Below are 23,173 nucleotides of genomic sequence, written 5' to 3' on the forward strand. Positions count from 1 at the left end.
GTGTATGGGCGGGCTTACGGAGTCACATACGGAGTCGCCTAAAAGCGTCATCACTCACTTCCTTGAATCCAGTATTGTTTCTAGCAACTCGCGTTAGTTTCTCTAAGATACAAGAAGGTATTTTCAGCTCTATTTTCTCCCTCTTCCATCCCACTTCGAAAAAAAGATAATATTCTAAAAATTATATTGTCGAATTACTATTTTGTCATTTAATTGGCCCAATCGTTTGTAGATTACCTTGAAATATCTTGCTGTTTATCAATCACAACTGAAGATCGGCAGAGCTATACGTCACGATGGCACATGCTTGAACCTCACGATGAACTCTTCATATGGAAGCCCTCCGTGCAATAAAGCTCCTCGCCCCTCACGCACTGGCCACCTGGCCAACATCTCTGGCTTGATACCTACGATCAACATTTCGACTATATGACCCTGAATTCTCGTCGGTATCACCATGAGAATACTGGTCCAAATGGTGTCCATAAGCACCAGGATGTGGACTATAGTGATGATGGAACTACTCATACTCGTAAAGAATATGAAAATCCTAATAACGGCATCATCTATCTCCAGGAGTATAATCGGTGAAGGGGACATTCATGGTGAAAGTAAAGGTCATCCAAATTTGTCTAATTTTGCTAAATCCCATAATTAATATGATTTCTTTCCAATTTTTTTTTTCTTTTTGGATCATTAACTTCAACTTTGGAACTGTGACGATTCACATCTTCACTAAAATATCTCATAATAAGCCACGTCTTGTAAAGTATTGACAAGTGGAAAAAGAGACTAGCTGAACTGCCTGAACAATTATCAATACTGCTTACCTATGTATACTCTACTTTATAAAATGTTACAAATAAATGATACTGCAATATATACGGGATTATTATAGAAAGTTTGATTGGATTGGGTTGAATGTTATCGGGTGGTTGCTGCCTTAGGCGGTTCATGCAAGGCTCCACCTCATCGTCACTAGCCCCCATCCTCACACCAACTGCTGCTACGCACGGGCTAATCTTTTAACAACTCGATGTTGGGTTAAAGAAGATACCTCTTCTCATGTCCCTGTAATCATGTCCAGGAGGACACTGGGTGGAGGTCGTGTTCTAGGCACTCCAACTGCACTTTCATCTATCCCGTCTCCCTCCCCGCAAAGGAGAGTGCTCTCACCGACCGCGAGCAGCTTGTCCCTCAGTTCACAGACTTCAGCTTCTCAGTTTTCATCAACAACTCAAGACCTCACCTCACGGATATCCCTGGAAAATGGGGACACTTCTATATCTGCAGCTCCAGCTGCCCCGGGAGCTCAGCTGTCATGTCCAATATGCAGTGAGGAGATGGTATGTTTGGCCCCAATGCGTGAAGGGCAAAAGCTGATCTATAAATCTTACTAGTTAACTCTTTTACAACTTAATAGGTACTAATGTCCCTTTGAATCAACGCCGGAACCTTGAATACAACAGTGGTTAACATTTCCCGACAGACACCTTGACGACATTCACCAGAACTTAGAAGACGACCGGCAGGATGAGGTTAAGGACTGGTTCAAGTTGCAAATGGAAAAAGCAAAGCGATTCCAACCACTCGCCGTGCTGAATCAAAAGCTAAAGGGACTGGATGTATTTGAATCAAATGAAACCACGTCCATCCCTGTCCGCCCTGCAACCCATACCGGAACACCCGACCCACCTAGGCTAGTAGATCCCGAGGACCTCATTACCAAAGAACACTGGCAAACCACATCTCTCTACGATAACTGTCTGGAACCTTCTTGCGGGAAACGACTAAATTCTACCAACGGATGCGTGAACTGCCGAAAATGCGGGAACCTCTTTTGCGAAGAACATACAATGTATCAGATGAAGTTATCTCGATCAGCGCAGCATGAACCAGTGAGAGGAATTTGGGCCCGAGTATGTGAGACTTGCTACAAATCAAGAGATGGCTACAACGATCACAATGGTACGCATATCAAATACCCTTGGGTTATGCCCATGCTTATAAAGAATAGGGGTAACGAGAGACCAATTGAGTGTATTCAAAAGTATCCGGAAACCGACTGTTGATAAGGACGTTCTTGAAATTTCTCGACTTGAAAAACGATTAACACGTCTCACACAGCTTTTGGCCAATCTACCGCCTGACCAGATTCAGCCCAGTGCTACTAAGCTATTTTCTCTTACATGGCAAAATGATCAGCGAAAGGCCTTGGAGCAAACTATTGTTACTTGGCAGGATGATGCTAGCGTCTCGCGGTGTCCTTTTTGTCAACAGGATTTCTCTGGGTATTCTTTTCGAAGACATCATTGCAGGACTTGCGGGCGGGTCGTATGTGGTGATCCTAACACGGGATGTTCCAGTGAAGTAGGACTTAGTATTGCTCCTCGTGAGTATCACTGCATTTCATGTTGAATCGCCCCATCTCTAATTTCAGTCAACAGTGTCGAAGACTGAGAAAGCCATGACCCGTCAGATGATCAATATAGACGTGAGACTATGCAAGGAATGCAAGCATACCTTGTTTGACCGACGAGACTTCGAAGCAGACATCACACGAAAGCCGGCCGATGTCAGGGCTTACGAAAATCTAGTCCAATTCGAGAAAGGCATTCGTCTACATCTACCGAAGTTTCAGAAGCTTCTTGCCGCATTACAGTATGCATATTGATTTTTCTTGTTTAATTGAAATCCATCTAATGACATCGCAGAGATCCAAGGCGACCTCCAACTTCGGCGCAAATTTCAGATGCATCCAAGGTCCGCAAACGACTCATTGATTCTTTTGCCAAGTATGATGTTGCAGCTCGACGAGTCCGTGACTTCCCCACCGACTCTCCCACTCAAAAGCGATTGCAAAAAGCTATATATCAACAAGCCAGCAATTTCCTCCATCTCCACATGCTGCCCCTGAAATCTCTCCCTCAAATTCTCAAACATACATCTCCCACAGGAGGTCTTCAACCCAGTCGCACCTCTACTCCAATCACATCCCTTAGCGGGTCTATACCTGGCGACCGGCCACAAAATTCTGCACTCACCACCATAAAATCTAATAACCGCATTTCTACTTATGACAGTACCAGCAGTCTGGTCAGCGACGCGAGTAGTGCCGTTTCGGCGCTAGAAGCCGAAGAAAAGTCACTCCGTGAGCGACTGATGGTGTTAGAAGAGCAGAAATTTTTTGTATCCGAGATGATCGCGGATGCCAACCGCCGACGCAAGTTTGACGAAGTGAGCAGTCTTGCAATGAACGTTGAAGATTTAAGTCGCGAGATCGACCGAGTCAACGGCATGCTGTCTAATTTGGACTTTGAGGGCGTCTATACCGGCAATTTGCATATTAACAGTTAAATTTTTCAGATGAGCGAGTTTATATTGATTGAAATACATTGTGCACAAATGCATGGCGCCCTTGTTTATTTCTTTTGTCGTTTTGTGGGCTGAGAGGCGTTTTTGGGCATCTTATGATAGTACGTGCATAGCACCGGGTGTTAAGTAACTATTTAGTGAGTGGTTATTGTCCCTTAAGTAATTGATTTCCTTGTTGCTATCCATTGTCTTCATTTCGTAATTGAGGATATAAGGTGCAGCTCTCAAAGAAAGAGCTGTGCCTATGCTTGTACAAAGCTATGAAGCTTGAGCTTAGTCATCAAGTGAAGAACCCCGGTAACTATTCTCGTATGAACGATAAATTTCAACCCAAGTATTCCAAGTGGAATCGTTCCGGGTCCAGCCAAATTTCCTCGTCTTATAAAAGACCAGATACTCATCCAATATTTGCCAGCGACCCAATTGAAAAAGCCCAGGTGGCAAAATCGAAGAACTCTGCCTTACCACCACCACCATACTTTCTCACAAGCTTTTCCCAAGCCTCACCCTTATCATTAGCCCATTTCACCATGTCAATCTCGTTATCTGACATGTTTGACTGTCCAGCAGGCTTATAGGAAGTAGTTTATGGAACCTAAAGCTTGCATATAGCATCATGAATAACCACTATTAGGAATGGCTTCGCACCTCCAGACCGAAGTACGCGGCGAAATTCTGCCAAATGTGCTTCCACGCAAACACATCTCCGTTCAAGTGGAGGAGATCTTCATTTTTTGCAGTTGTTGTTAGACATAGCCCACAATGTGAAGTGTGTAAGACTTTGTGCATACGAGTTGTCGTCTATGCTGTTCTATAGATATTCATTTCCAGGAACTGTGCTGGCTCGTTGATCTCATGATTCAGTCTGGTTAATCTTGACTGGTTGGAATCTGACTCACCTTGCCGCCTGTCTGGAGAAACACGCACTGCAACTTGGGACACGCTGCATTGAAAGCATCTAGGAAGTTCCTAAACAAAGGAAAGGTCTTTTCTTTCAGGACCTTGAAGTTGTCGTTGTGGATGTAACATGTGAAGAAAACGCATATGTTACATCGGAACAGTACTCCTTCGGCATGGCAGTGATGCTCTCGACTGGGTCCAGGAAGCCAATGGCTAAAACCTTGACTCTTGGTTTAATCCAGGCATTGGGAAAAGGGTTTCTAGAAATCACAACAATCTCGGTCCCGTTCTTGACCAGTCGTTTACGCGAACCTGAAGAGGCATCGGGAGATACTATTATTTTTTGGCTGGCGGACAAGATGCTCAATGACTGAGAATCCAGTGATTCCGTTGGCATAAGAAAGAGTATGCATATCCATGGATATCCATAGATGAAGCACACGGAGGCTGGATTGGCATAGAGCTTTCGGATGTTCAACGTTCTGCATGACGGAGATCATTCCAGTAGTCCCAGCATTGGAAGGCTAAGCCCAGATCTAGATTATCGAGAGGGGGAGAAAGGAGGGGAAAACAGATAGAAAAACATTTAATTTCATGCATCAGTCCTTGAATATGATGTGAAAATTGGACACTTCAGTAACTGCAAAGTAGTAGATATCGTCGATAACTATTCCATCGAAAGCTTATAAATTGGACATGATATTGAATTCCATGATTACCTTTTTCTGGCTTATATGATCATATACGGACCGGCTATCATACAAGCCCTGCCGGGCTAGCTCAATCGGTAGAGCGTGTGACTCTTAATCACAAGGTTGGGGGTTCGACCCCCCGTTCGGCTATTCCTACTACGAACCTTCGAGTCCTTCTTTTTTAATTTTTGCTTCAGATCTGTTTGGTCGGATTTAAAAACAATGCCTTTATTTTTAAGCTGAAAAATCATCCTTTTTGGCTGCATAAAAGTCTAATAAAACCGAGACCTGTATTTTATTGTACAATTCTGTAATATTACCGTAATGTATACTATTTAGACAAATATCTGCAGGAATAGCCGCGTTTGCCTTGAGTCCTGGTGTATCATGAGGTACAGGTTACACTGCACTGCATGAATCTGCTTCATGCAATTCAAGGTTACTTACTAACTTGCATCAGTCTTGCATTAGTCTGGCGTCAGGGGTATTCCAGAGTACACCAAAAGCTCTAAGTTATCGTATCATACTTGTCAGCAGTTTGTCACTCTCGAGGTCCAATAGTATGTACAGCCTTGGAAGTTACAAGTATTATTATTTTTAGTCGAGTATTTTATACTGAGCAGGAGGTTAGTGAACACAGGCACAGCCAATGGCCTTGCAGCCACCTGGCAGGTCGAGGTGCCGATCACAGATACTACATACTTTGACGGCTCTATCAGTGTCTGCCATGATCTCTTCGGTGGTATTCTTGTTGAACTTTTTTGCATATCAGAACCCAATCCGTAAATTTGCTTGAAAAGGCAGATTCAACCTTGGAAGGTTTGTGGAGACTCGAATTCCACCTGGAAATTTACGGGTTAACGAATCACTTATGATCATAACTAATCGTAACTTGAGATCACCTTTGAAAGTTATTTATTCAGATAAACGTACCAGGCTCCCTTAGAATAGAATCCCCTGCTGGGTTGCCATCGAAGTACGTATTTTCACCCTGTTCTTCATACCATCAATGGAACTCCTTATTTCTCACCTAAGCTCATACTCCATCCCTGCTATCCGAAATACAAAAAACACCCAAAAGAAGAAAACATACATCAGTCAGGATTCGCATGTGGTCACCCACCATACTACTAACTCACACGTGATATCTTCTATGCGAGTTGTTGATAATCATACTCCGTACTTCATACTCTATAAGCTGATCTGGTCTCGCCCAGTCGGCTTGAAAGTACGTAGTACAGCTAAGAGTTTAATATGAATAATCTAATTAGTGAAAATAGAACTAGATATAGGGATAAAAATGGTTAAAATTCGGATTATTTGAGTTTCGAAAAAAGTGTTAAAGCATTCTGCCCGAATTCTATCTAATTACTAATATGAGTATCTGAAATTTTGATTTCCTCTGGAAGGATACAAAACCTTGAGAGGTAACATTGAGATTTTAGGAGCTCCCAAGTGTTTGGCACTTATACATGCTTGATGACTCTGACAAGCAAGCCTTATGGAGCCAAGGTCTTGAGGTATTATCCCATTCACCTTTTTGTACGGGTTGGTGATTGATAGACAGCTGTCTACCGGATCAATCATTTTTATGTCAAAAAATGACTCCGGTAGCTTATTTGATCTCAAATTTCCAATTTTGAGCTCTAAATACTGCCTATAATTTACTGAATCAAACATAAATACCACTATGGTCAACTTAGCGTGTCACTAGCGTCGACACCAGACTAATTCAGTAACACCAGCGCGAACGTCAGGAAAATGCGATTGGTCGTGGCATCTCGATATATTACCTGTAGAGTCGTGGCAGCGCTTATATTATACAAAGAAATATAATACAAAAGGCCAAGTATATCTGGTCTAGTTTTTAATCTTGATCATTCTTGGTTTTTGTGCCATCCAGGACATACTTACCTTTGCATTCTACGATGACACCTTTGACAGTCCATATATCAAATCTCCTAGGGATCTCTGGCGTTTCACGGATGTTCCAGAGCATCGCCTTAGCACTCCGATCCATTTTAAAAAAAAAGCCTCGGGGAAGTCTGTATCCTGAGACGAACAATACGAGACAATGAACACGGAATTGTTATGGATCCCGTGCTATCTATGAAGTACAAACAGGCGGAAAAGCTAGAGAAATCCGCGAGCGGTTTAGCTGGCTTTGAAAATGACGACACATTCTATAAATACCGCAAAGGAGCGATGGTGAATTGGGTCAAATACTGGCTGGGCGTGCTACCATGCTACATAGAAAAATAAATTTCTTCGGCGTTCAAGGGTTCTTTTCGGCTTCTATAATAGTTATAATAATACGCTTGAAGTATGCAAGATTTGAATTATTATGTTTTACAGTCATGTATCAAGCTTTGCGTCATCACCGCTCTCATTTGTCTTCTCGCCAAGAAAGCTGTTATTTAGCCTTCACGACCCAACGGGTTCAACGAATCCGACAAGAATTCACTGGCATTCATTAAGTCCGTACTTCCATAAACCACTCTGCGTCGAAGTCCAGGTGAACGATTGGCTGACTGTGAACCATCAGCGCCGGGTTGGCCACTGGTTCGGTTGACCCAATCCTGCAAGTTACCATACTCGTCCATACTGCCACCACCGACTGTGAAGACAATGGCCTCATTGAAGGCCTGGCGGCGTTGGCCAAAGGTTGCTTGTGTGCCAGGACCCACAACACCCATTGCGCCAGGCACCTGTTGGTTTCGCGACGCGGAGGCTGGAGGCATAGCACCTCGTGCATTAGCACTACGGGGGTCAAAGTAAAGATAGTTTTCTGTCTTGGCGATTGCTGAGCTGGAAGCAGAGGCCGGGTCCATGATCGACTCAGTGATCTTGGTCACGGTAAGATCCTTGTTGGCGGGAAGGAAATTCTTGACACCGGAGATTAGTGAATCGAAGTTCGCACCCAGGGCACCAGAGGTGATACGATCTGTGAGACGGTTGGAGAGTGAGGAGAATCCACGGAACAAGTCGGAGGATTGCTGCTCTGGGGCCGCCGTGGCCATCATAGTCATCCGGGTAATTTCACGAACTTGGCGGACATAAGAGAGAGATGTAACATCTGACACGCCGGAATTTGTGAGAGCCTCTTCAAACTGCGTCATTTCCGAGCGGTTGAGTTCCGTCTCGGTGCTAAGGAACCAGATGATGAAAATACGAAGCTTGTCCTGCGGGTTGCTACCTTTCACCGGATCATTAATCAGCTCCAAGATTTGTGTCTTCGACTGTTTGGTAACATTCTCCTCCATTTCAAAGAAGTTGTCCAGTTGACGATCTTTAATACCCTTGAGCAGGGCAGTAGCAATGTTCATGTGCATATCAAGAACAGCTTTGCGCTCCCGCAACTCAGGGAGTAGGGTGATGGCAGCCTTGAGGTGTTGCGCCGATGCGCTAGTATCGTTCTGAAGATCCTCGATTGAAGAAGCTCCGGTCTTTTTGGTGATATCATTGGCATCCTCCTTGTATCGTGTTAACTCGGCATCGATATCCTCGGCAACCTGGGGAAATGGTGCTCCGGCGTTTCGTTGCCAGAAAAAGTCGGTGCTGTTCAGATCGTAGGCCTTTTTACCGCCCCCCTCTACATCGAGAGTAATCCGATTCAAGCGCATTTGCAGCACATCTTGCACTAGGGATTGATATGTCCAGGAGTGTGAAAGCATAGGCACCAAGTCGACATTACGGTCCATGATAATTAATACGGGTCGACTGGAGGGTACGCCGGGAAGAGCTCGCTGGCCACCTGAAAACAGGTTATCCTTAGAGTTGAGGATGTGATCTCGAAGTTTGCGGTCCAGCTTTGTTGCGATCAATTCGGCAGCGCCGCCCTTGGGGCATCTAATGATAGGGATTGAGCCTAATCCGTCAGTCAAAACCAAATTGACAAGTCACAACAGGAACTTACCCATTGTCACACTCACACTGAAGAGACCGCTGACCACCTTATCGACAATGGCATCGAGATCTTCATCACTAGTTTTGGCGCTGTTGATTTTGTAGTATGCATCGTTTCCCAGACCCAAACTGAAGAGGTCTGGCTCGGCGACAATGAAGTTCAAGTACTGATCGAAGACCTGTGCGATATTCTCCGAGGCACCAGATGAGACTATTTGGGAGGCGAAATCCTCAAGTAGTGGCCGAGGGACAGAGGATAGGAAGTTAACGTAGGCGGGGGAGTAGAGCCCATGGGAGAGATCATGGGTGATCGCCTCGATGTTTGCAGCATTTGGTTCCACTAGATAGACGACAGGGACGTCGGGAATAGGATATCTCTGGGAATTGATACCTCTAGAAGTTGATCATTATTAGCTATCAGCGTTTCTTGAGTGCCAAGGGGCTCCAGGGTTAGAGAGTCATACAGATGGATGGTGACACCCCAAGCTCGAAGATCGTTCACCCTCAGAACACTGCTAATGACATCACGTCCCATGGTGTCAAAGACCAGGACTTTCCAGATTGGGTCGCCATCTTCATTTAATATCGGGGTAGAGTGGGAGACGAGGCCTCCATGACCAGCTTGATCAAGAGTGTTATCATCTGTAGGTTGTGTGTCATGGTTCAAGTTGAGAAGCTTTTGTATCGATGCTAGATTAAGTGGTCAATGGCCCTGTAATTGTTGATCTTAATGATTTCTTGCATTGACCTACCGACCTGTCGGTCTCGGAGGGACAGTGGATGCGCCATGACAAAATAGGCACCACGGGCTTAGTCAAGGACAAAGTCAGAGATAGGAGCAGCTCCACTGTCTGAAAATTGAGCAGATAAGGCGATTCTAACAAGAGAAGGCGAAACGAAGTCTTCGATCGCTATTATGTTTGTTGTATTACAACGGAGGTGGCCGAACTGCGGGGCTGAGGTAAGCCATACAAACAGCTACAAACCAAACAAACAACGCCGGGCGTCATCACATGAATGATGGAGATGATCAATTAGAAATATAAATACTGTAATTTACCACAAATTGAGCCAATGGAAGGTTAATGTACCCGAAACATTGGTAAATGACAATACCAATCAAACCGCGTAAGTTGTTCCGTTCCCCTTCCCACCTCACCTTCTTCTCCATCAACTATCCTATCGCCCACAATTTCCCCTTCCCCTTTCCTCATTCCCCCTTCCCTCCCTTTTTTGTAAAGTGAATGGCATCTTAGAGTGGCTCCTTGTATAAGAACCCATTCTCTTCTCTTGTCCTTGTGTTTGGAGGCAAGCTTTTTTTTTTTTTAGCAGAGAGGCGCAAAGCTCTCTAGGAAGCTGCAGGGTTCATTCAAGATACAAGCTTCAGGAAGAGAGAAAACTGGATACTGGAAAGGATCTGGACCAGTGTATTCATCAACAATTCGTCGCGTGATCGCCCATTTTAAAAGTGCTAAGAAAGAGGTTTACAACAGCGTTGAATCAACGTTGAGTTTCCAAGTGAAGAAACGGGCGCCTGAGGATCCAAATTTCTAAACGGAAAAACGGTCTTTCCTATTTACCTTTTCTTCACTTTCAACTTTCTCTCAACTTTCTTTCTCTTTCACTTACAACTTTAAACCAAAAGGTACGGCTCGTACTCAGTACCTCAGCTTCAGTTCCAAAGCCTAGATGTACCATTTGAAACCCTGAATTTTTGAAACTCATTCTTATCAGGTCTTCTGCAGTTTCGAAGCTCTTCCAACCAATCAGAAGATCCAATAACGCGCATTCCCCACTGATCCCCAATTTCAACCTTACAAAATACCAATTAGGAAGGCGGTGTGATATAAGCTTGGTCACACGTCACGTGACGGACAGTAGCTTAACTTCTTCTCTTTTCGAGTTGGAGAAATCATGGAGCAGTCCACGCCAAACTCCATGGCTGGTCTACCTCATTCTACTCATGGTCCTCAAACCCCTGAGTATTGGGGTAACCTAGACTATGCTCAGCTTCAACAACCCCAGCAGTCCCTCGTCCAATCCCAAACTCAACTCCAGCAACAACAACAAGGCCAGTCCTCACAGCAGGCACCGCAAGGAATTACCTGGAACCACCCCATTTTCCAACAGCAACAGACCCAGCAGCAACAACAACAACAACAGGGAATTGCAACGGAACAACCCCATATAATTTATTCTTCTATGAATGATTCCTGGCATGCAAACCCGCTGCACCAGCCTCAGCCAGCCCACCAGCCAGCTCACCATGTTGCTGGTCGTAACTATGCCGTGACCCCATCATATCCACCCCATCAACAATACGAACAGGAACAAATGCCTTTCGATTCACGCGTGCTAGCACCTTCAGAGAGCTCTGCGTTCCCACAATACCCCTTCCAACAACAGCAATACTTCCCGCAGCAACTCGCGCCACAGAGTTCATTCACAGGTCAATTGACACCACAACAGGCAATCCAGTTACAGACTGCTCGTTTTGACAGCTCTTCTGGATTTCCTCCCGGAATGTTGAGTACTACAATTGACCTCACCGAGGATTTCCCAGCGCCTGGATCAAGTCATACCATCGATCCCCACTTCATCAATCCCAACCCATTGTATGGATCGACGGAATACGAAAGGCAGCCAAACGGAAGGATGTTTGACTATTTTCAAAATAATATCTCTCTTCAGCCTCGGCTAGACGGTGCGCAGGACCTCATGATTAGAAAGCCACTTCCAGTACCCCATGTGGTTATCAGATCAACTCCAGCTACCAAGAAGAAGCCCGCAGCAAAAAAGATTGACCCCAAGAAGGCAATGAACCCCAAAATAGAAGTTGAGAGTGACGATTCTGATTACTCCGACTCGGATATCGAAGCCCCCGATGAACTACCTCCTATCCCAGTAGGCACTCCTCGTCCAACCGAGCCTGTGGCAGCAGCCGAAAACGACACATTTCACATCGTATGGTCTCCACGAAATAAACGCGTTCCGGCAGATAAATTCAAAAGTGCACTTGTTGCCTTCAAGGATATCATCAAAACTCTACGTGATAACTGGAAGGATCAAGTTCAATTGATGAAGACAGCAGAGAACCAAGGAGATAATGATAAGGCAGCTACACTTAAGCAAACTGTATCTCTTCAGCGCTCCATCATGAATAAAATCATGACCACCACTTTGGAAATGGGCCACCCTATCATTGTTGAGAAGTAAGTCCTTCCCAGTCTCAATTTCTTTTCCCCCTTCCCCTTTATCTGCCTCCATTTTCCTCTTTGCATGACGGCGGTCATGGCTATAGAATTCCAAAGCGAATTGAGAGCATTACACCGTGTAAACCCATTACTTTGGACATGAATTGAGTTGCCATTAAGTCCACTATAGAGGGAAGAAGCTTCCTTTCAAATATTGGTGCGATGACATTAGAAACATGTCATTTTCCAAATTGAAGTGCCCAGAAGCAATACGTGATACCCAAATTTGGGATACCCTTCGGTGGTCCCTTTTCCAAATATTCCAACCCAGATCATTTTGACATTCCATGTTGCTGCTTGTATCAGATTACTGATTTTCAATTCCTATGTAGGCTGGGCGAACATCCTATGGCCCTTGCAGCAGTCTATTCGTTTCTGGCAGATCGATTCCAGGCTGCCGATTACGACGGTTCTTTGTCATTGAACATTCTCAAGGTACGATTAATGTTTTATTCTAATTTCAATTATGAAGGCGCTGACCTCTAGCCAGCTTCTCGCGCGATTCGTCTCTGTGGATCAGGAACTACTTCAGAAAACCAACCTTTCCAAGTTATTACCTCGTTTTGCTAAGAAAGGCGGATTGGTCAGCAAGGATCTCGCCCAGAAAATCATTGACAATGCTGAGGCATCAACTAAGCGTAAGCTATCTGGCGTCAAATCTGGTAATGATGATTCGCCGACAGTTGGATCATCGGGAGACTCAGTCAAGGCCGACACTGTTGGTCTTAAGCGTCCACGCGATGGAGAGAGCATTACTCAACCTGCCACGAAGCGAGCTGTTCTTAATTCAAACCCGAAAGATGCAAGCAAGACATCTTTAGTGAATGGCTTGGCCAAGCGCACCATTCATGGCACCCAGAACGGCAAGCCTGCCGCCGCAGCCATCCCTCGCCCTAGACCCCAGATTGTTGCTCCCAAGCCTTTGAGTGCTTTCGGTGTTTTGGCTGTTAACAAGAAACCGGGTACAAGTAATGCTGAGCGGGCAGCGGCCGCAGCAGCTGCCGCTGCAGTTGCAGCAACTTCAAAATCTGCGTATGTCATCCATAATATTTTCTCTACGCAAATAATAAAGACTAACTCTTGACCAGACCCGCAGCCGTAAAGAAAGAGAAATCCGCGGTGCCTCAGCCTCAGCCTCAAACACAGTCTTCGTTTTCGTTCGGGGATCTCCTAGCAGATCTTGACAAGCCCAAAGAAAAAGTCATCGCCAAGGTAGCCGAGGATAAGCCGCCAGAAACCGAAGAAGAGCGAAAGAAGCGGCTACGTAAGGAGGAGCGGCGGAAACTACGTGTCACTTGGAGACCAGATGACTGCCTTGAGGAAGTTAGACTTTTCACCCATGACCCTGATGAAGAACTGGGCCCCACAGATGGGCGCGGCGCAGGAGATGTCAAGGGAGAAGGCAGTGTTCTTAAGCTTCATAAAGATATGGAAGAGCTGGAAGAAGATGACAGAGAGACAATCTTTGAAGATTATCGCCCGCTTTCAGGTAAGCCAGACATTCTAAGCACCAAACATTAGCTAACCCCGTGATAGACATAATCTTAGACGAAGTTATGGAAGGCAACTTCATTAAGCGTGGTGGCACTCATATGCCCACAAGCCCAGAGAAAGAAGCCCAGGAGCATCGAGAGTTGAATAGCCTCATGGTCTTTTACGCTTCTCCAGCGGATGTTCCCTCAACACCCAAGGAACCTACTGCTCCTGCTATTGAGGAAATTGTTTTGGACGAGCTTCCATTCGGAGAATTACCAGATACCATCAAGGTATGTGCCACAGTCTGGAACTTAAGCAACTTCAAATGAGAGTACAGGCATTAACTGGAAATACTACAGGCTCGACAGGAACGCTACTTTGCTTACATGAGCTCAAAGACCACGATAGTTCAACCTCCAGCCCAATCCCAAGCTACTCCAGCGGCAGGTGGCTTCGATCTCTCAAATTTCCTAAAAATCATGCAAACTGGACAGCAATCGGCACCCCCTCCACAACCCGTATCAACACTAGAACAGACAGTCAACATGCTCCGACAAAATCAATTCACCCAGGCTCCGCAGATTCCAGCTCAGCCTGCAGCCGCGCCTGCTATGGACTTCCAGGGAATTTTGAATATTATGAAACAATTTCAACAGCCAGGTGCTGCATTCCCCCAGCAACCGATCCAGTCTGGCGTGACACCAAATCTTGGGGCTATATTTTCTCAGTTTGCTGGCCAGCCTCAGCAAAACGGGGCTTCTCAGTCAATGCATCATAATTCATCCTATGATGACACGTCTCGCAAGCGGGTGCGCGAGAATACCTATTACGATAACGAATACGAAAAGGAGAGCCACTGGTCCCGCCAGACACGCACCAGATTAAATGACCCATCGGCTCCTCAACCTGTAAGACTTATATCAATACTGTTTTGTTGAAAATCAATACTGACTTCGAGTTTAGTACCGAACTAAGCGTCTTCCTTGCATGTTCTACAACGAGGGCAGGTGCAAAAAGGGAGAGAACTGTACTTACCGCCACGACGTGTAAAATCTCTACCCCTTCACTTTTCAAAAACCTCCACTTCGCCAGCTGTTCATTCGGATTGATACCCCTGGCAATCTTGCGTTGCCATCGACAGCCAGCTGACTCTTTTCATTCTTATCCCCCTCATTTGTTCTTGTATGCTTTTTTCCAATTACCCCGTGATGCCTTTGCACTAGAGCTTCAGTCGAGGATTTCCAAGGCGTTAAAAGTGATGGCAGTTTGAGTTCCATTCGCATCGGTCCCTGCAAGCTCAGTGAGCTAGTTTTCTTCTTTCATTATTTCTCGATTTCCTGCATTGAAGCCCCAGCGGCAGAAGGCGTTCACGTCCTTTCTACTTTTCGTGCTACCCGGTTTTACTCTCTTGTGCTGGGAGCATCATCTTACGGCGCATATCTGTTCGCATAAATGTACATTATTGATTGACGTATCCATAGCAATGCTGCAGGAGCAAAATTAACAATAAATTAATTTCTCCAATAATCTGTTCACTTTCATTTTCATTTTCATTTTCACTTTCTAGAAGTGGCCTGGATAGGTGGAAGCATGATTAAAATCATATTCGAAAGAACACTCAAGCATTTATTAGATGAATTGCGTCTATTATTGCCAAGCCTCCATTCTAAGACTAAGTTGTCCTAATACCAGCTAATTGACAAGTGCCATTATACAGTCTCTCCAGAGTCGATGCCATAATTGTGACATCAGCCGTATTAGTCGACCAGAGCTTCAGTGTCCGAATAGAAACTCGTACGAGTGCTGGCCAGTTCAACGGCGGATAAAGCATCAGTCCACTATGTCCCCGGACACAATGCACGTTGCTCAAAACAGCACCCAATATTTGAATAGCTGCAGCGAAGGTGCACCGCAGAACGTTCCAGATCCACTCGTGCCGAAATTGGTAGAATAGCCTCGGGATAAGTTGGGCACAGTTATTGATGGCTTTCTGGCCTTGATCGAATATTTCGCGGGAGAGTTCCATGTTGTTATGCACATAGCTTGGTAGTGAGGTATAGTGCAGGGCAAGATAGAGAGCGGGGCGGTAAATCTTTTCTAGAGAGATGTGGTATCGACCTCGGAGGAAGTGTTCAATGTCTGGATCAACTGTGCCTGCGGAGGACACTCCAGCAAGGCAAGTTTGTAGCCTAGTTTCGTTCTGGTTAGATTATATTACATATATAATGCAAAACTGCATATATATATATGGGGCAAAGAAATGGGTACGTACCATGAGGCTACGACTTTCACTGCGCCAGAGGTTCTTTCCAAGGTACCGCCGATGTTGGATACCCAGCCTCGTTCGCCTTCTCGCCATATATCAATGAGCATCTCGTTCACTGTTCGACGATTGCAGATAGAGCCTATGTAGAATCTCCAGCTTTTTTCTTCATTGGAGCCAGTAATTTGATTAAGGAAAGATTCATTGAACCCATCCATATTATCTGGAGTAGTAGGTGAACTCTTTGAAAAGGTTGGAAATGGATCTGAATACCCTAGGCTCTCGAGACCGCTGCTCCACAGAGGAAGCTCGCTTTGCATTTCGCTTTTGCTAAGTCAATAACAAGGTCTATACCTCAAGCATCATGTGACTTACTGCTCTGCTTGAATACATGACCAGTATAATCTCGACTCAAGATTGTGATAGTTCACATCTGCAGTCCATTGATCTCTGCATGATGACCGCAGACGAACCTCTAGTCTACAGGAGGCTTGTTGGAAACAGAACCAAGCCTGTAAGGGTCGAAGGGCGTGTCTATGGTAGGCGCCAGCAAGGAGAAAGCATTGGATATCCGTCGGGGAGGTATGCAAGAACCCGAAGCGTTGTTTAGCAGCATGAAAGTAAGCCTCGGCCCTCTCGAGACTAGCGTCAAATATTGGAGGCGGATTCATGCGATCCAGATCTTCTGGAACTTCATGTGGAGGGAATGATGACGCGCAAGCGGCCAGGGCACATGCAAGAAGCTACACACGGAGTTAGTGATATCTATAGAGCTTTTTCTGGAATAATAGTTCACGACGCACCACTTGGCACGATGGTCCGTCCCACCCCAGTCCCCGTATCGTCACTTCGCGGGCGTACCGCGTCAATTTCTCCGTATCAACTATAGGGTTTCTCATATGTACCAATAGGAAATACTTCTGACACAAATCCTGTATATTATCGAGAAGTGGGGTTTGTCGGGGAGATGGCATGTACTGTTCATCTTGGGCATCCAGAGAGTCAAGGAGGTAGGAACGGGCTATTCTCTCCGCATTCGTAATAACCTGATTATAAATTGGCCAGCGGAGCATGCACTCCGGAGAATTGGCTGTGTATAAAGTTAGGGGGTCATGCTCCGAAGGACCGTTTTCAATACTGATATTACTGCCGGGGAGAGTGCTCCCGGAAAGCGTATCTCCCTGTGGGCTGGTGGAGTTCACAGCAAGCTCAAAGAAAGAGGTTTTGAGAGAGCGGGTGGAAGAAACAGTTGATGCCCCATTGTCTTGTTTGATGTCTTCCAACAGAGAAGCGATATGACCCAGACGTTGTATAATCTCCTGATTAGCAAAGTCATAGCTAGGCCTACACGGTCTATTTTAGTCCACCTTCCAAACTGAGACAGAAAGCTTAAAGATTTTGCCGAAACAAGACAAGCCACAACTTACTGACTAGATCGAGGTGATGATTCAGGATAGGAGCAATCGACCCCTTGATGCGCACAGTAGCTACATATGGGCCTGACATTATCACACCGGGTTTTTCGCAGACGGCACGTTTGACAAGCTGTAGGTGCTCGCGTCCGACTATCACGCTTCCTAGATAGTCTCTGTTCGGCAAAGTCCATGGTTCTTGGTGTACAGCAATTACCCTGAGGAGACAAGGTCTTGATTCGGGGAGCATCGGGGAGAATTCCTGGAAGTTTGAAGAGTAAAGTGCGGCGGCCCATGGACGGTAAGGCACGTACTTAGAGGCGAAATGAAATCAGTACCCATGTAATAGGCACAGACTAGTCTAATATCGGAAACAAAGAAAGTTGGTTGATGATTCTGGTTCATCGAGTCAAGCCGAGTGGAGAATCGCCGGATTAAGCAAGAATGGTTCTTCTGAACAAAGAACTTGAAAGTCAAAGTCCAAGGCTCTGATCCCACTTCTGAAATGCCTCCATGACTAAAGTGGGGATATTTAGCTTCCTGATTGGAGTAGATCGTCAACTTGATAGTTCTGGTAAAGAGCTTTGACATCCACTTCGAACCGCGGGGATGGATGGGGACTCCAAGTTTGTCACTCTTGATTAACAGAGACATAACCAATGAATCGGGGACCTCCATCACCCCACTTTTAGGCTTCTTGCAGCACCTTGAGTGGCACCGCGAGCGAATGAGAGCCACAATATGATGTATGTCCAGGGATAAGTTGAGAATCCGAAGTAATCAGCGGTCAGGGGTATCCCGGGGAAGAGGCTGTAATAGGTGGGAATCTGACTAGATCGGAATACCGAGGTAAAAGGAGTCCTAGACAAGTAATCCTTAGAGAGATTGCAAGTTGCCTAGTTTGTGCCGGTGCCCAGGTGATAAGCCAGCCCTAAAAAGATGCCACCCACCTCTAGGCATTCGAGCACAGTGTTCCCTTTTAAGGTAACTGGATGTATTCGTCCACCTCATATCATCACTTGTATAGACAGTTACCAATCGGCTTCTAGGGGGATAAATAGATATATGTACAGGATTGTGCCCAAGAAACAGAAAACCAGGAAATGACGTCCGATGCCGAGAAAAATGCGACTAAAAGAGAAAGAAATGCATCTACAATGCAGTCAATCTGTATACAGTGGAAGAAGCAGAGACAAAGGTAATAGTTTGTCCCAATTCTTTAGTTGCTAAGAGGTTCTAAGAGTTATGAGCCCTTCCTGGGACAAACCTTGCCACTAACGGACTGTTTTCTTAACCTTCTTAACCTTCTTCACCACTTTGGGTTCAGTCTCATCCCAATTGTCTTCAAAGTCATTCTCAAGGGTGTCAAGCTCTTTGTCGTAGAAGTCGAGCTTGCGCACCATTTCCATGGCACCGGTACCCAACCCCATCGTTTTGCCCATGATAATGCACTCAGAAACACCCTCGATCAGATCTGTGCGTCCAGCACCACCGGCATCGAACAGATGGTCCGCAGTCTTTTCGAAGGAAGCAAGCTGAAGAACCGAGTCACGCATTTTGGCCAGACCAAATCGAGTGATACCTAGCACCTCTCCCTTGTAGGTCATCACATCTGCGAGAAGCTGCATGTGACGAGGATCAATGTCCATGTCCTTCATGACTTCACTGATTTCAGTGACAATCGTGCTGCGAGCAGCTTCGATTCCAAGAACTTCGCGAGCTTCCATGATATTGTTGCTCTTGGTGCGCAGACCGTCCACACCGGCGGTGGTCATACAATCTCGCAGGCCGTAGCCTTCTACCAGCAAGGTATTGAAAGTCGAAGTCTCGTCAGTTCGGAGGATGGCACGGGCAGCACCAGCGTGGCCGGTGATTTGGATGTCGGGTAGCATGCGTTTCAAATGCTTGATACGCAAGAATGGATCAATACTCGTGTGGGTGATCTCAGTCTTCGACAGACCCGACTTGGTGGCTGGGTCCATATCCATGTAGAGTCGAATGGAGCTACGGCCAGCGCGCCACCTGAGATCACCACCCTTGAAACGTTTGTTGGTCTTGATTGCTTCCATGATATTGGGGATGGTAAGTTCAAGTTGCAACTGGGATATCGTCTGGAGATTGATCTTAATTGTCACATAAGCCTCATGTTGGGTCCAGTTTTCAGTAAGGGAGCGAAGAACATCCCGAAGGAAGGTCTTCTCGATACGACCTTTGACGATGCGAGCCGAATAAATGCTTTCCTTGTTGACCAACTCGCAGGTGATAACTGGTGTACTGATATTCTTCGATGCATTGATAATTTCCTTAATACGAGGGACACCCTGCGTGATACTCATACCGGCGACACCAGCGAAATGGAAAGTCTTCAGTGTCATCTGAGTACCTGGCTCACCGATAGACTGAGCACCGACTGCTCCCACTGCGTGACCAGGTTCAACTTGTGCTCTCTTGTATTTCAACAGACAGGTGGTAATGAAGACACGCAGTGTTGTCTCTGTCAACTTTCCGGTATGCTCCAAGGCTTGTCGGTTGCTTTCCTCAGAGTCACCTCTGCGCGGGGTCAACTTATCAGCTCGGACTTGGATATAACTCTCAATGGAGTCGAGGAAATCACGGGCACTCTCAAACTGATCAATGCCGGTGTCAGAGCGATCCATGTAGCCCATCCTATTGCCCAGAAGATCCTCCCGACTGAGTTTCGCACGTTCTTTGTCCAGCATATCATTGCAAACCCGCATAAGCTCTGTCGACGACAAGCTCTTTTCATTATTATTGTAGGTAGTAGCCTCGCAGTGGTTGAAGGTTCGGTCGAAATGAACAGGCTTCGCTTTGCCCTCCATATCCACGGGATCCAGCTTGTCGTCACCATACTGGAATTGCACAATAGCAGCGGAAGAGTTACGTACGGTGTCGTCATACATTGTTGATAGATCTTCAAGCGATTTCATCAGACGGCGAGACATGTAACCGGTTTCTGCAGTTTTAACAGCAGTATCAACTAGACCTTCACGACCAGACATGGCGTGGAAAATGAACTCGGTAGGAAGAAGACCCGAGAAGAAACTGTTCCGCACGAAACCCTTTGATGGAGGCTGTCGTGCGTTCTTCGGAAAATGAGGCAGAGTACGATCTTGGAAGCCATTCAGAACACGCTCACCACCAATAATCTGCTGTCCGACAAGTGCAACCATCTGAGACACGTTGATGCTGGAACCCTTGGATCCAGATGTGGCCATGATCAGGGGCGAGTTGTATTTGCTGAGCTGCTGAATACACTCGTCACCAGCTTGCTGACGAACCTTACTGAGAATACCGGAGATTTGGTTCTCCATTGTCTGCAGCTCGTCACATCCAGGGTATTTCTCAAGTGTTCCAGCTTTGAATTGAGCAATGACCTCGTCACACTTTGCGTAGGCTGTTTCGACCAAGTAGTTCTTCGACTGGACAAGCCCTTCACTGGGGTAAACGTCACCGATACCAATGGAGAAACCCATGTTGGTGAACCACCGTGCTGACAGTTTTGATAGACGGTTCATGCCCTCGGCGGCTGCAGGAGGTCCAAAATCACGTAGCATAACGTAAAACACATTCTCCTTTTTTCCAGAACCAATTGTTGACTTGTCCATCACACCACACATGATTTCCGAGTTACGGATTATAAGCCAGCCATCATTTGGATCCAAGTCTTTGGCTCGGCCATCCTTGGGGGCTTTGAACTCACGGCATGCAGCGTCGATATTAACCAGGACAGGGTCGTCCTTGTTAGGGTGCATCATAATATTGAATACTTGTTTACCAGTCCACAACATCTGCGGCTTGACAATTGAGGGCGGTGGGAGATCGAAACGGGTCTCTGGGCCAAGCATATACAGACAGATTTGACAGAAGCTGGCGCGATCAAAGAAATTGTCTTTGCTGCTCAGCACGTAGGCGGCACTGATGAAATCCTGAATGGCTGAAATAATGGGTTCACCGTTCTTGGGAGTAACCAAGTTGTTCTTCACACCCATCAATTCCATAGCTTCTGCTCTTGCCTCTTCTGTTTGTGGGACATGCAAGTTCATCTCATCGCCATCGAAATCTGCGTTGTAGGGATTGCAGACACACTCGTTCAGACGGAAGGTTCGATGCGGTCGGACTTTGGCAAAATGAGAAAGAATACTGAGTTTGTGAAGGGACGGCTGTCGGTTGAACAAAACGATGTCGCCGTCTTCAATGTGACGTTCAACCATATCACCCTCTTGAAGATTGTTGGCCATCTGCCTTGGGTTACCGAATTTCAGAGACATTTTCATAGTAGAGCCTTTCTTTAGCAAGAAATTCGCTCCTGGCCATTTCTTCGTGCTGTTCAAAATTCGACCCTGTAGTTTCTCTTTGTTGTATCGGGTTACAACCTCTGGATAGGTCATGTTCATAGCCACCAGTTCGGGGACTGCAACCTCATCCACGCGAAGATTAGGATCTGGGGAAATAACTGTTCGACCGGAGAAATCAACACGTTTTCCCGAAAGGTTACCACGGAATCGACCTTGCTTTCCCTTGAGTCGCTGAACAAAACCTCGGATAGGTTTTCCCAAATCCGCTTTGTTCAGACCCGGTACATCGCTATTGATATAGACAGCAATTTGAAGTTGCATGTAGTCCCAGCATTCCATGATAGTCATCACTGGAGCACCCTTCAGTAATGCATTCTTGAGGTTGATGTTGCTTTGAACAATATCACCCAGTTTTGCAGTCAAATCATCTTCTGTCGATGCGCCATCCTGTCCAACAGAAGGTCGGATACAGACGGGAGGGGCCGGGATGAATTGCCAGAGAAACATCTCGGGGCGTGCCTCCAGAGGGTCCAAGCCCAGGAGCTCACAGTCAGTATCGGAGATTTTCTTAAACAGCTTGAGCACACGTAGGGGATTCATATCGTCCTGCGCCTTCTTGAAATGTTTTTCGACATCGGCATTCGATTTTCGTGATTCGGTAAAAGAGTCGTCAAAGACGGCCTTGCTGATCGGGGGCTGCTTCTTAGCAGAAGTCGAAATGTTGAACGCACGGAACTTGTCATGGGTGATCTTCAGAGCACTGGTACCGGCCTTTTTCACCACTCCGTTGACAGCTTGGCAGTGATCGCATACTCGAGTCTTCCGGCAACGCTGATTGACGCGCTTCCCGATTTGCAGTCGGCGCAGATTGTCGAGACCAGGGCGGCGCATCTCGCGCAAAAAGGAACGACGTTCTGCTTCGGGGAGGAGGATCCGAGAGCACTCTTTGCAAATTTCCTGGAGAATACCGATGACTCGCTTGAAATAACCGACATGGAAGGCAGGTAGAACCAATCGCACATAACCAAAGTGACCGTTACATTCTAGCAAACGAAGTCCACAAGTCCCGCAAGTTGATGATTTGTTTGAAATACCCATGCGCGAATCGAGGGGACCATGGGGAACAACTGTACGGCCATGCTCAAGATCAAAAAACTTTCGGTCAGAAACTTCCACTACAGCTTGGCCAACAATGTCATCATTTGTTCTGAGAAGAAAAGTATCTGTTAGTGGATACACTTGGAAGAGATGACTTTCAAGTCATTAAATTTGTTACGTACAGAACACCGAATTTCAATTCCTTAATGACTTTTGGGCGGCGGTCAATGACCTGGGCCTTGCCCAGGTCGATCTGAATACCCTCTGGAGGCTGCATGACGCAGGAGTCAAAGACCCATGGCAGATGACTCAATACCAATTAACTTTGTTGAAGTGAAGTAGAAGGGGGTATCGAAGTTGAGGTGGCAAGGTGAACGTATTTCAGCCCTAAGTGCCTAGCAGAACCAGAAAGATCAAGAATAAAAGAGAATTGGAAGAAAAAAAAGAGAAGAGTAAGAAAGATTGTGATTGGGAGTCAGAG

General features: G+C 46.0%; 6 protein-coding genes across 6 annotated transcripts; 2 read left to right on the forward strand and 4 right to left on the reverse strand.

Annotated features, from left to right (window-relative positions):
- Positions 1–1,079: 1,079 nt before the first annotated feature.
- N7495_009331 (uncharacterized protein) lies at positions 1,080–3,357 on the forward strand (the record flags this gene model as incomplete). Its single annotated transcript, XM_057211982.1, has 6 exons — positions 1,080–1,346; positions 1,401–1,423; positions 1,490–1,968; positions 2,018–2,392; positions 2,448–2,661; positions 2,715–3,357. The coding sequence occupies 6 exons, from the start codon at positions 1,080–1,082 to the stop codon at positions 3,355–3,357; spliced, it is 2,001 nt and encodes a 666-aa protein (XP_057058845.1).
- Positions 3,358–4,369: 1,012 nt separating this feature from the next.
- On the reverse strand, positions 4,370–4,672 carry N7495_009332 (uncharacterized protein; the record flags this gene model as incomplete). The annotated part of the gene is made up of 1 exon (XM_057211983.1): positions 4,370–4,672. One exon carries the CDS (start codon positions 4,670–4,672, stop codon positions 4,370–4,372), a length of 303 nt encoding a protein of 100 aa, XP_057058846.1.
- A 2,712-nt stretch (positions 4,673–7,384) lies between these two features.
- Positions 7,385–9,662, reverse strand: sly1 (syntaxin-binding protein; the record flags this gene model as incomplete). The annotated part of the gene is made up of 4 exons (XM_057211984.1): positions 7,385–8,835; positions 8,884–9,266; positions 9,338–9,563; positions 9,626–9,662. The coding sequence occupies 4 exons, from the start codon at positions 9,660–9,662 to the stop codon at positions 7,385–7,387; spliced, it is 2,097 nt and encodes a 698-aa protein (XP_057058847.1).
- A 1,125-nt stretch (positions 9,663–10,787) lies between these two features.
- On the forward strand, positions 10,788–14,653 carry N7495_009334 (uncharacterized protein; the record flags this gene model as incomplete). Its single annotated transcript, XM_057211985.1, has 7 exons — positions 10,788–12,085; positions 12,460–12,562; positions 12,618–13,163; positions 13,232–13,616; positions 13,664–13,893; positions 13,963–14,511; positions 14,567–14,653. 7 exons carry the CDS (start codon positions 10,788–10,790, stop codon positions 14,651–14,653), a joined length of 3,198 nt encoding a protein of 1,065 aa, XP_057058848.1.
- A 622-nt stretch (positions 14,654–15,275) lies between these two features.
- N7495_009335 (uncharacterized protein) lies at positions 15,276–17,574 on the reverse strand (the record flags this gene model as incomplete). Its single annotated transcript, XM_057211986.1, has 5 exons — positions 15,276–15,792; positions 15,876–16,190; positions 16,242–16,609; positions 16,670–17,210; positions 17,294–17,574. 5 exons carry the CDS (start codon positions 17,572–17,574, stop codon positions 15,276–15,278), a joined length of 2,022 nt encoding a protein of 673 aa, XP_057058849.1.
- A 978-nt stretch (positions 17,575–18,552) lies between these two features.
- On the reverse strand, positions 18,553–22,969 carry N7495_009336 (DNA-directed RNA polymerase III core subunit RPO31; the record flags this gene model as incomplete). The annotated part of the gene is made up of 3 exons (XM_057211987.1): positions 18,553–22,637; positions 22,689–22,801; positions 22,875–22,969. 3 exons carry the CDS (start codon positions 22,967–22,969, stop codon positions 18,553–18,555), a joined length of 4,293 nt encoding a protein of 1,430 aa, XP_057058850.1.
- Between the last annotated feature and the right edge of the window lie 204 nt (positions 22,970–23,173).

Source organism: Penicillium taxi (genome assembly GCF_028828555.1).
Source record: "Penicillium taxi strain IBT 34144 chromosome Unknown utg000006l_segment0_segment0, whole genome shotgun sequence".
Lineage (NCBI taxonomy): Eukaryota > Fungi > Ascomycota > Eurotiomycetes > Eurotiales > Aspergillaceae > Penicillium > Penicillium taxi.